The sequence below is a fragment of the Antechinus flavipes genome, chromosome 6, assembly GCF_016432865.1.
Source record: "Antechinus flavipes isolate AdamAnt ecotype Samford, QLD, Australia chromosome 6, AdamAnt_v2, whole genome shotgun sequence".
NCBI classification, from domain to species: domain Eukaryota; kingdom Metazoa; phylum Chordata; class Mammalia; order Dasyuromorphia; family Dasyuridae; genus Antechinus; species Antechinus flavipes.
Genome location: NC_067403.1, coordinates 133,048,783 through 133,061,361, shown reverse-complemented (window position 1 = coordinate 133,061,361; position 12,579 = coordinate 133,048,783). Strand labels below are relative to the sequence as shown.

The following is a 12,579-nucleotide window of genomic DNA, read 5'->3' as shown; positions in this document are numbered from 1 at the left end:
GGTTTCCCTTTCTTTGATGTTTTCAGTCAAAGTTTAAATAACTCGTCTAGGAGTGCCTTGTTCAGGTGTGGTGTGGACTAAATATCCAGAAAAGCCCTTTCCAACTCTGAGAATTCAGTGTCTGATTCCCTAGAGAAGCATTTATATAAGAAATATAAGGAACCAATAATTAATGATAATAATAATTTCTAACATTTATATTTCTATGAATAAGAATTAAATAAATGCTTTACAAATATTTTCTTGTTCGATTTTCACAACAGCTCTGGGAGGGAAATGTACTATTATTATCCCATTTTAGAAGAGACAAAGCCTTTAGTGAGATCTTCTGGGCTTCCTCTGGCCACTCCATATTCTGGGCTGCCCAATCAAACTATTTACAGCTGAAACATTTTTTGTATAATAGCTTATATTATGCTTAGCTTGCATGGGAAACAATCATTGAAGACAACATAAGAATGGATCCCTATGCTTTTGTCAGAAGCTTCCTTTTAGCCTTTGTAGAGGCAGCAGGTAAAGCAGAGAGCTGAGTACATGATAGCATCTTATTTGGGATATTGGATGATCTTTTTATATACTGATTATAAACCATAAAACTTAAATAGGGGTCAGTATAAGTAATAATAGCTAACATTAACATAGCACATAACATTATCTCATTTGATCTTCACAACAATGTTATGAGGTAGGTGCTATTATCAAAGATCTGGAGTAGGATTTGAATTCAGTCTTCCTCAGTCCAAGTTCTGTGCTTTATTTTCTATACCACTTTCAAGTTGATTTAAATGATTTTCAGGTAGAAGAGAAATGATTAGATGTATTCTATTTGATTTCCCCTTTAGCTATTATAGGAAAAGAACCCTAAACCATGGGAGTGGGAGGCAAGAGAATGGTGCCTCAGTCCCAGTCCCACCCCCAGTTCTACCATTAGCCTTTAGGGCCTAAATGAAGAGGCTTAGAATGAATGACTTCTAAGACCTTTTCAGCATTTAAGATTCTATGATTCTAGTTAGTAAAATCATATCAGCTTTGTGAAACCAGAATTACTGAGCTTTAGTTATTGTGACTGTAGCAATAAACACCAAGGCTTTGGGTATGGTCCTCTGTAACTACAGAAAGCTTGCCTTGGTCTACAGCATTGAACAAAAGCAAGGCTTTTTAACATTTATCCAGAAATGTTCTCTCCATCCCAGTGGAAAGGGGAGGGAGGATAGGAATTCTGGGAAATTGGGAGGGAATCCTGGGGAGAATTTAATTCTCTCACTACCAATATAGTGTATGCCTGAGAAATTAAATGACATGCCTAGAGTTACATGTTGTGTATGTGTCAGAGATGTCTCTCTGTCTCTATCTGTTGTTTCTCCATTCCCATTTTTGTCTGTCTGTCACCACTGTCTCTCTTCCTCCTGCCCTCTCGATATCTGTCTGTGTCGCACTCATTCTTTCTCTTTTCCTTTTTCCTCTGTCTTTCTCTCCCACATAGGATTATTTCTGTTCTGCAATTTATAGTCCTAAAAATTTGCTACTATGTTATATATTTGTTTATATACATGTATACAATATATAGAAGAACACACATATATATGTATATACATATATACATTTTGTATGAGCATTTGTAAATGTGTATATATACATATGTTATATGCATTTTCATATGTACATTTGGTTGGGCCTATGATTTTGATGAAGGGACCCCAAAACTCTCTGAAAACTCCTTCAAGGAGAAATTCTCCTTGAATCCTCCTCTGTGAGACTCACTTCAAGGAACTAAGATGAAGTTATTTTGGTGGGACTAGTTGAAGTATTCAATTCCAATTTTCTACCCCTATTTTTGACTCAAAACCACTTCCAGTAAGAAGTCTCATCTAGGCCTGGGTGCAGTGACAGCAATGAGGGAATCTCATTCAATTGAAACTTCTATCTCAGATTTCCTTATAAAAATGGCAACTTGGGGCTCAATTCTTGCAGAGGACCTAATATGCCGAGGAAACTCTCTCTCTTCCTAGCATAGCAGCAAACTCTGCCCGCTAGAATATTCTCTTTCAGTGTTACCCTCTCTTTATCCTCAGCTATTTCCCTAATGAGACTTTATATCTCTCTGTCAGGATTTCTCTACTAGAAACTTTACTCCCCTTGGGAGTTGGGACCTTGCCACTAAGGAATTTAGCTTTTCTATTCATGCATAGCAAAGGCTGACTTCCCAATGCATATAATAAACTTTTTTAAAAATCAGTCTAGCTTTTTGGGTTCGTAAATTCCTTTATGAAGGACCTCTGAGCCACCAAAAGGGGGTTCCTACAACTCCCTACCTTGTGCCAATCCTAAAGAGTAGATTTAGAGGAGCTAAATCTCTTCATTTGGTTTTCTGAACCCTGATCCTGCCACTAACCTCATCATTGAACTCCCTGACCACCAGGAAACCTAATCTCATCAATTTCATTGGTATAGAAAATACCTAGTGAGGAATACACACACACACACACACACACACACACACACACACAGAGTATATGTGTATACATGTGTGAGCAAATGTTTATATACACACACACAATTCATATAAGAAGATATACAAAATGCAAAAAAAAATTACATCATATTTTACTTCTGAATACTTCACTTTGGGAGACTTTTATCTGAAGGACAGATTACTGTAACACATTGGACCATGAGAGCCTATAATGATGTATGAAATAAGATCAAAGATCTATTAATGAAAAGCAATGGCAGCAACCTCTTAAAATTATCTATTTTATTTTATCATTTTTAAGTTTTTCATTAATTAATTTTATATTTCCCCCAGGTACATTAAAAACAATTGTTTTACATTTATTTTTAAGATTTTTGAGTTCTAAGTTCTCTCCCTAACCTCACTCACAATTAAGAAACCACATATGAAATTGATGAGGTTAGGATTCCCTCGATTCCCAGTCAGGGAACCAGGGATGAGGTTAGTGGTGATGAATTTAGTGGCAGTCAGAGAGTTGTTAAAATCCCCTTATGGTTGGCACAGGTTCTTCATAAAAGAATTCATGAAATCTGAAATATTAATTGGCAAAAATGAAAATTTATTGTTGGACAGGAAGCCAGTTTTGCTGAGAGTCTGACTTCTTTAGTAGCAAAGTCCTATTAAGGAAACAGAGGTTGACACTGAGAAGAGAAAGCTTTCCAGAAGGCAGGGTCCTAGAAGCAGAGCAAGCTGCTTTGGATCTTCTGCAAAGTCCTGTTAGACAAGTTGTCCTTTAAAAAGAAGTCTTGAGGCTTCAGATTTCAGAAACCAAAGTTCCCAGGCCTAGATGCTTATCAGTATCTACCCCAGATCTCCAATTGAAATTAACAACCCTTCAAAGGGGTGCTTTTTGACCAAGATTTATAATTGAATCAAAGGGTCTGGCATCTCTGAAGATAACTTATTTGGGGGGAGACTCCATAAGGCATCACAGATCAAAAGGGAACATAGTTTCAGAGTGATAATTTTAAAGGGAACAGTAAAAGGGGACACCGTTTCACTTCCCCTTCAAAATTATGCAAAATATTTTCATAAAAGTCAAGTTGTGGAAAGAAAACAGATTTTATATCCTAAAGAAAAATTTTTTAAAAGGCTTCTATTTAAAAAAAAAAATTTGTGATGTCGTTTAAAACACATATTTAACCCCAATATCCTCAGACCAGGAAAACTTGCCTTGGATAGCAGATGTTAACTGTTCTCAACCCAGCTCAAAATTGCTGAGTCTTCTCATGTTACCCCAAGCTTTTAAGGCAACTCTAATTTTAACTGTCTTTGATTAATTGCATTGCAGTGCCAACTCCGGAAGCAGTGCCTTTGGAGGATAGACTTTCAGGGTGGTGCACTAGAGGATTAGAGTCCCAATTCCCTGGTTCATTACATATAGTAATGATAAGCCATTCTTTAAGATCTTCATAAGCTGGCATCCCAGCTGCTGAAACCAAGCCTTTAATTTGCCTGGAAATGAGATGTTTATGGTTTTAAACCTTGATGTTAGTTAAAACAGAATTTAAATATTATTCATGGTATTTAGTCACATGGAAAGTCTTAGCCAATTAATATATTTTGTATTGGTATAGGAAAGAATAAAAATTCAATAAAACATCTAACTAGGTAAAGGAAACCAACTGAAAATCCTATTTCTGGTGCAAATATCATTAAGGTGATTAGGAATCTTGATTTTCAAATGTCAGACACCTGGGAAGAAAGAATGTCACCAATCAAGATGAATTGGGTAATCATGTGTGAAAAATGTTTATTTACCCTCCCAAGACAACAAGGCCCCTTTGGCAAAATTGCTCTTCTGGGATTCTGGATGGAAGTGTTTTTTCCTCTGAAAACAGGGTGAGCAGTTTCCTTCCAGGATTCCCACTAGGTCTGCAGCAATTTCTATAAAAGATAACCAAAGAAAGCTCTCACACCCTGTTAATGGTTATGTTTGAACTTATATGAACTCAAAGGGCCTCATTGCTTTGATTTCTGCCTTGCAACTACCAGAATCTGAGAGTAGTTGTCTTAATTCTGAGAACATGAGGGAGGGAAGGAAATAGAAATATAAATTCTAGCAACCCTACCCTGAAATTACTGAATATACAGGAACTTATTTTTTTTCTCAAAATAATTTGCATAGAATTGCATACTAATAAAAACAAGAATTTAGAGAAGATGCTTACATTGAAATCAGTCAAAACAGATAACTCAATCCTCCCCATTTCAAGGAACCAGGCCAAAATTTGCCTCAGGAGTTTTTCTCTGTTGCCTGAATGCAACTCAGTGGTAGTTACTTGTGTGTGTGTGTGTGTGTGTGTGTGTGTGTGTGTGTGTGTGTGTGTGTGACACATTGAGTTAAAAATTTTTTTTAATTATCCATAATTATTCTTATTAGTAAATCTTTCATAATTTTTTTTAAAGGCATCAAAGTCACAATGCAGTTTTAAAAAGTTTACTTGGTTCCCGAGCTGGCATTGATAAACTTTCTGAAATTAGAAGGGAGAAGATAAATGAATGATGCACTTTAATATCCTTTGGATGCAAGTGCCAGCCAATCATATTTTTAAACATTAATTTTCATAGGCTTGTAGAGAGAGGTATTAATAATTTTTTTTTAAATCTGCCGTCTAAAGTTTGGGCCTTTCAGCTAATATTTTAATTGTCTTGAATGTGTTAGATGTTAAATAAACTGTACCATCTTGTCACCATCTCCATGAAATTGGAATGTCTATATTACTTTAAATGATGATTTTAAAAGAAGACATCTGCCTAGAAAGTGTAGCTTGTACTTAACTTCCTTGGTATTTTCTATATTTTAGGAAATCCCACATTGCCAGAAGTGATTTGAATGGAAAAGACAATGAAGTAATCATTGAGGAAGATGTGTCTCAACCAAGAGGAGTTGCTGTTCATCCAATGGCCAAGTATGAATTAATGGAAGACAGGGGTATTTTTGCTATGGCTCTATATGATTAATGACCAACAAACCAATCTACAATGTTACACTGAAAAGTTAACCATTGTTCACTGCTTAATGGAAACCAAAACATAAAACTATCTTTTAAAATCTAACATATAAACTCCAAGAAAAAAAGCTAAAATAACAAAAATCAAGGATGCTTCCCCAAAGGACTTGTCATTCTAGTATATATTAACTCCTTTGGCTAATATGGGACCATAGCCCATTATTCAACATTAGCTGTGATAACTATGGATTATTCTTTTTTCAACATTCATTTCTTCTTCTCCTCCTGTTCCTTCTCTTCCTGCTCCTCCTCCTCCAGCAATTGGGGTTAAGTGATTTACCCAGGGTCACACAGCTAAGAAGTGTTAAGTGTGTAAAATCAAATTTGAACTCAGGTCCTCCTAACTTCAGGGCTGGTGCTCTATCTACTGCCCCATCTAGCTGCCCCTCAACATTCATTTTTGTAAGATTTTGAGTTCCAGATTTTTTTCTCCCTTCTTCCTTCTCTCTCCAAGACAGCAAATAATCCAATATAGGTTATACATGTACAATCATTTTAAACATATTTCCATATTAGTCATGTTATGAAAGAAAAACTAAGAGAAAGAAAAAAAGAAAAAGCAAACAAACAAAAAAGATGAAAACACTATGCTTTGATCTGCATTCAGTCTCTATAGTTCTCTCTCTCTCCCTGATTGCAAATGACATCTTCTATACGAAGTCTATTAGAATTGACTTGGATTACCACATTACTGAGAAGAGCTAAGTCTATCGTAGTTGATCATCACATAATCTTGCTATTACTGTATACATTGTTCTCCTGGTGCTGCTCACTTCACTCAATATCAATTCATATAAGTTTTTCCAGGCTTTTCTGAAGTCAGCCTGCTCATATTTCCTTTTTTTAAAGCTCTTGATTATTTATTTATTTTTATTATTATTTTTTCACTCTTTTATATATATATATATATATATATATATATTTTTTTTTTTTTTTTACAAAATGTAACATTGTTAAGTGTCCAGCAGAACATCAGGGAATGTTCAAAATATGTGACAAATTACCAGTTAAAGAAAGGGATGGATATATATATATATATATATATATAGAGAGAGAGAGAGAGAGAGAGAGAGAGAGAGAGAGAGAGAGAGAGAGAGAGAGAGAGAGAGAGAGTCTACTCAACTCTGCCCCAATCTTTTTTTTTTGCACTACCCATTTGCTGATGTAAATCTAAAGCAAATGATAGGTTTCCATGTTAACATGGAATAACTGTGGTTTTTTTTTTTAAGTTCCTTAAAATTGATCTTTGATATTTGACTTTTATATGTTAAATTTTCTATTGAGTTTGAATTTGATCGAAAGTCCTGATAATCTGCAAGTTCATTGGATGTCCATTTTTTTCATTCAATATTATAGATGGTTTTATTACATATGATATTTTTGGCTGCAGATCAAATTCATCTGATGTGTGTATATAATTCTAGGACCTGTGGTCTTTTATCATGATTGCTGATAAGTTACAATTATAATTGTAGTGCCAGTGTATTTGAATTTTTTTTCTTATTTCTTTCATGATTTTCTCTTTGATTTGGGGGTTTTGAAATTTGTCAATAATACTCCTATGTGTTTTCCACAAAGGATTTCTTTGAGGTGGTGGTCAGTGGATTTTTTCTTTTTCTACTTTCCCCTCATGTTCTGTCATTTCAAGAAATTCTCTTGGATTATTTCTTGCATTATTGTGTCAAGGTTCTTTTTCTTGGTCACAGCTTTTAGTCTTTTTTATATTTTCTTTTCTTGATCTGTTCTCCAGATCTGATGTTTTTCTTATAAGATGTTTCACATTCTGTTCTATTTTTTTCACTCTTTATATTCTGTTTTGTTACTTCTTGATCTCTTATCACTTCACTGGCTTCCTCAGTTCTTTTAGCATCACTTCATGTTAGTCTCTTCAGGCCTTTCTGAAATCATCCTGCTGATTGTTTCTTATAGAACACTAAAATTCCATAACATATGTATACTATAACTTATTCACCATTCCCCAACCGATAGGCATTTTTTGCACATATAAGTCCTTTTCCCTTTTTAATGATGTCTTTGAAATATAGACCCAGGAGAGATACTGCTAAATCAAATGATATGTGTAATTTGATATCCCTTTGTGCATAGTTCCAAATTGCTCTCCAGAATAGTTGGATCAATTCACAATTTCACCAACAATGTATTAATGTCCCAGTTTTCCCACATCCTCTCCAACATTTGTCATTAACTTTTCCTGTCATAGCCAATCTGAAAGTCATGTAGTGGCACCTCAGAATTGTCTTAATTTGCATTTCTCTAATCAATAGTGATTTAGAGCATTTTTTTCAGATGACTAGAAATGGTTTTAATTTCTTCATCTACAAATTGTCCGTTCATATTCTTTGACCACTTATTAATTGGAGAATGGCTTTGTATTCTTATAAATTTGAATCAATTCTCTATATATTTTAGAAATGAGGCCTTTATCAGAACCCTTGGATGTAAAAATTTTTTTCCTTTTTTTCTGCTTCCCTTCTAGTCTTGTCTACATTGATTTTGTTTGTACAAAAACATTTTAACTTAATATAATCAAAATTACCCATTTTATGTTTCATAATGTACTCTAGTTCTTCTTTGACCATGAATTCCTTCCTTCTCCACAGATCGGAGAGGTAGAATAGTCTTTGTTCTTCTAATTTGCTTATAGTATCACTCTTTACCAATCTTGAACCCATATCAACTTTACATTGGTATAGGTGTTGATCAATGTGCAAACTCTTTTTAATTTAATGTAATCAAAGTTATTCATTTTGCTTTTCATAATGTTCTCTAGTTTTTCTTTAGTCATAAATTTTTCCCTTCTCCAAAGATCTGACAGGTAAATTAGTCCTTGCTCTCCTAATTTGCTTATATTATCAATCTTTATGTCTAAATCATGAATAGTTATAGGTTTTTCTTTTAAAATTCTACCTGATGATTTTTTTGAAGGACAAGGAAATAATTGATTTATTAGTAAGAGAATTTTGCATCACATATTTATGGAATTCTATTTGGGAACATACAATTTAAAAAAATAAAAAGCCATTCCTAGTTTAAGATGGAAAGAATTGGGGAGAAATCAAAGACAAAAATATGCACAAAGTTGATAATCAGAGATCTATAATGAAAAACAAAGGAAAAGATGAAATTAAGGAAGCAGAGGTCAGCAACAATTTCTAGGTTGAAGATTAATTTTTTATTTTTTAAGTTCCTCAAAGAATTGTTATCAAAATAAAGAGGCAGGACAATTGCACTTGGAGTTGAGAAGGCTTCCAGTTACCCAAAGAGATATCAACCTATCTCCTAACTTGAGAGTTCCATGTAGCAAGGCAGCCTCAGTTTAGGGATTTCTCAAGGTGGCCTTTTCCATGTGTGTCAGTGTTTGTTTCCTTGGGCCATGCATGTCCCTGGGAATGTTATGTGTGCCAAACCATGCTGCTAAAAGGCCAAAATCTCAGTCTCAAAAAATTCTGACTTTAGATGGTAATTTGTCACTTGAAGAGGTTTTATAAAACCACACAACCAAACCACACTCTTGACAACCTCATCTTAAATATGCTTTGTTCTCAATGACAACAAAGGGGCCAAAGGATCCTAATTAGTAGATGTGGTATCCTAAAAGGAAAATTTTTAAAAAATCCTTTTAAATATATTAAAAATTTAAGCATTTTTTAAAAATTAGGGGATAATGCATATTAATAAATTATAAATTAATTGGAAAAAGGCAAACAGACAAAATATGTCTAAATAGCATAGTGAAGTGTGAATAACACTTTTAGTACAGGACCTCTTTTTTCTTACTAGACCTGTAATATTTATTTCTATAACTCCCATTGAACAAATTACCTTTATTAATAGAGTTCAGCACATGATTTGCAATTTATAGTCTTAGAAGGTTACCTTTGGTCACTGAAAGATAATAAGATACATCTCAGGAGCTAAATTATAATACATACACTGGTCAATTTACTGATTTTCCTTCAGATCACTTGATACAAAGTCACTTTCATTGGATGGTAAAATTGCAAAAAAAAAAAAAAAAAAGAGGAATTAAGTTGTGAGGTTTCATTGTATTTTGCTATTAAAATTTAAAGATGATTAAACTGAAGATTAAGTATACATATGCAACCATATTTAATTTAGGCCTCTAAGGAAATAATAGAATTTAATTTAAAAACAACAATAAATCTCAAATTGTCACAAAAAAAATCTTCTTTACAGTGTGGGTCCAAGTTTAGTATTTCTTATTAAGGTAATTATCATGTGTCTTTAAATTTATTATTTAAAATTCCATGTAACATTTCCTTTCTAGACTATTCTTCAAATTATCTGTGCTCTGTTTTAAGGGAATTTAGATGGAAATTAACAAAGATAAGATAATGGGGAGAAAAAGCATATTCTTTCAAACTTTCTTTTTCTGTTTTGTGGATTAAAGGAAGTTATTCTGGACTGATTTGGGAATTAATCCTCAAATTGAAAGCTCTTCTCTTCAAGGCAGTGATCGGCAGATTATAGCCAATACTGATCTGGTCTGGCCTAGTGGAATAACGATTGATTATGTAGATAACAAGTTGTATTGGTGTGATGCCAAGAAATCTGTTATTGAAGTGGCCAATCTGGATGGTTCGGGACGCCGAAGACTTATCCAGAATGATGTAGGTGAGGTTTGGGATAGATGATTACTTAATTGTTGTCTGTGTTGATATTATGTATATTATATGTTTGCCTACACACATACACATAAACATACTCAGAAAGAGTGAGATTCCTAATTCTCGGGGAACTGTGAGTTATGTGTGTAGATAATTCATGAACCAATAAGAGTGTTGAGATAATATCTTTTTTTCTCAGAGTTTGTAATACAAGTGTTCATTTTGAAGTTCAATAAAGTTCACATCTTATATTTAAGGAAACATTCAATCACTCCTGCATTTTTCTTTTGTTGAATGAAAAGTACTTGCAATATAGTAATAATTCTGATTATCTACATTCAAGAGATTATAGGTTGTAGCTGAAAGCGACTTTGGAGATTATTTAGTCCAACCTCAGAGAACTTAAGTGACACATCCAAAATCATATTGGTAGTACAGAGCAGAGTCAGTTTTACAATAGGTCCTGAGACTCCAAAGTCAGTATTCTTTCTGTTTTATTATAAATGAATGAAATTTAAAGAGACAAAACCAATAACTCCAAACACTTTTTTGTTTTTTTTTAATTATAGAAAAAAATATCCTTAGATATAGATATGAATTAGTGGTTAGATAAACATTTATTGGGGGGACAAATATTTACTTTGTAACTGCTATCATATATATATATATATATATATATATATATATATCACAGCAACAGATATAGACAACAGACTATCTATCTATCTATATATGTATAGTCTCTGCTCTCTAGGAGTTAAGAAATTATAAGGTCTAATAGACCTAAACAGCACTTCTTTGAGTAACTTCTGTTTCCTAGAGATATTTGGTTATATTGTAATGCTGGAGAAATTTAGGCAAGACAGAAATTAGATTTTTAATGTTTTAATAGTGGAGAATTTGGGCTAGCAATCAAACAGGCTTCATGTCCAAAAGATGTCTGACCTCTACCTGGTTGAATGAGACTCAAAGCATCCAGCAGCAAGCAATTAATTCCAGAGACTTTTATAGGACTCTAACTATCAGGGAAACAAAGGCAAAGGGTGGGGCAGAACACTGGGTGAGTAGAAATTCCAGGAAATATGGAAGAGATCAAAGATTATACTAAAGAGTATATTGGGGAAATTGTAAAAATATATTTTAAAGAAATTTAAAATATTTTTTAAAGAAGGTATAATTTACAGTGAATGCAAGTCACAGAGGATGGACAGCTATGGGTGGGTTGCAATCTGCATTGTTGGAATAAATATCTATATGAATGAATGCAATGAAGTATATTTCATAACATGAGACATTAGTGTGTGTGTATGTGTGTGTGTGTGTATGTATGTATGTATGTATCTGAAAAATAGTATGTTAGGCAATCATTTTGGTGAGTTCAAAAGTGTGGCAGGTGCCATATTTGCTATTTTGCTTGTCCTAAAGACTCAGAGATGGATCTTAGAAATCATGTAATCCAACTCCTTTGTTTTTACAGAAAAGGAAACTGAGATCCAGAGAACTTAGTGACTTATTCAGAGTTGCTTAGAGAGCAATTAATAGAACTAGAAAACAAACAGTCCAAATCCAGAGCTCCATTACAAAACATATGTCCTTTTTTTTAGCATTTGTTGTTTTTCTTTTTATGCCATTCTTAACTCAACTAAAGAGTCTTCCTCATTAGAGTGATGCTATCTGGTGGTATACAAGAGTTGGCTGTTACTGATTGTTTCCTTACATATTCAAATGTTAGGGTTATGTAGTCCAATGGTTTCCCCACTTATGGGCTTCCCCAGAAGGTCATCCAGGTAGTAGAGAAGGGAATTTAGATGCAGCTCCTCTGCTGCCAAATCTAGAGCTCTTATACAATTTTTTGAATCTGTGTATATGTTGTAATTAACAAAATACAAATTTGTTTAAAAGGTACTTAATTCATAGACTCATTTTGTCATGATGCATATTTTTAAACAGCGGGTACTAATGCTATAATTACTGTCATAAGGATTTGTGAAACCTCTTTATATTATAAAAATTTCCTCATACTTAAAAAAATGGTTGAGAATTGTATTCATTCCTTTCACTATTTTAATATTTTTGAAAAGATGATTTGCTGTCATTTAGAGAACTCTTTATCTACCCATTATTCTTCCATTCATTTATCTTATCTTTTTTTTTTTTCCCCTGAGGCAATTGGGGTTAAATGACTTGCCCAGAGTCACACAACTAGGAACTGTTAAGTATCTGAGACCAGATTTGAACTCAGGTCTTCCTGACTTCAGGCCTGGTGTTCTATCCACTGTGCCACCTAGCTGCCCCCTTCCATTCATTTATCTACTCAGTATGCATCATCTTTAATATGTAAACTTATTTCTTATTTTTAAATCTACCAGAGAAATTAAATACATGGGAAAGTGATCAAGTGTAT

General features: G+C 33.6%; 1 protein-coding gene across 5 annotated transcripts in view; it reads left to right on the top strand.

The window, feature by feature from the left end:
• The window catches only part of EGF (epidermal growth factor), a 177,268-nt gene that overhangs the window by 73,357 nt on the left and 91,332 nt on the right, over positions 1-12,579 (top strand). For all 5 annotated transcript variants that reach the window (XR_007948135.1, XM_051965114.1, XM_051965115.1 and 2 more), the window contains exons 12-13: positions 5,320-5,424; positions 9,959-10,182. Coding sequence is in view for 4 of the 5 variants with exons in the window: in XM_051965114.1 (XP_051821074.1) it covers positions 5,320-5,424; positions 9,959-10,182 (329 nt within the window). In the remaining variant the exon portion in view is untranslated. The remainder of the gene's footprint in view (positions 1-5,319; positions 5,425-9,958; positions 10,183-12,579) is intronic.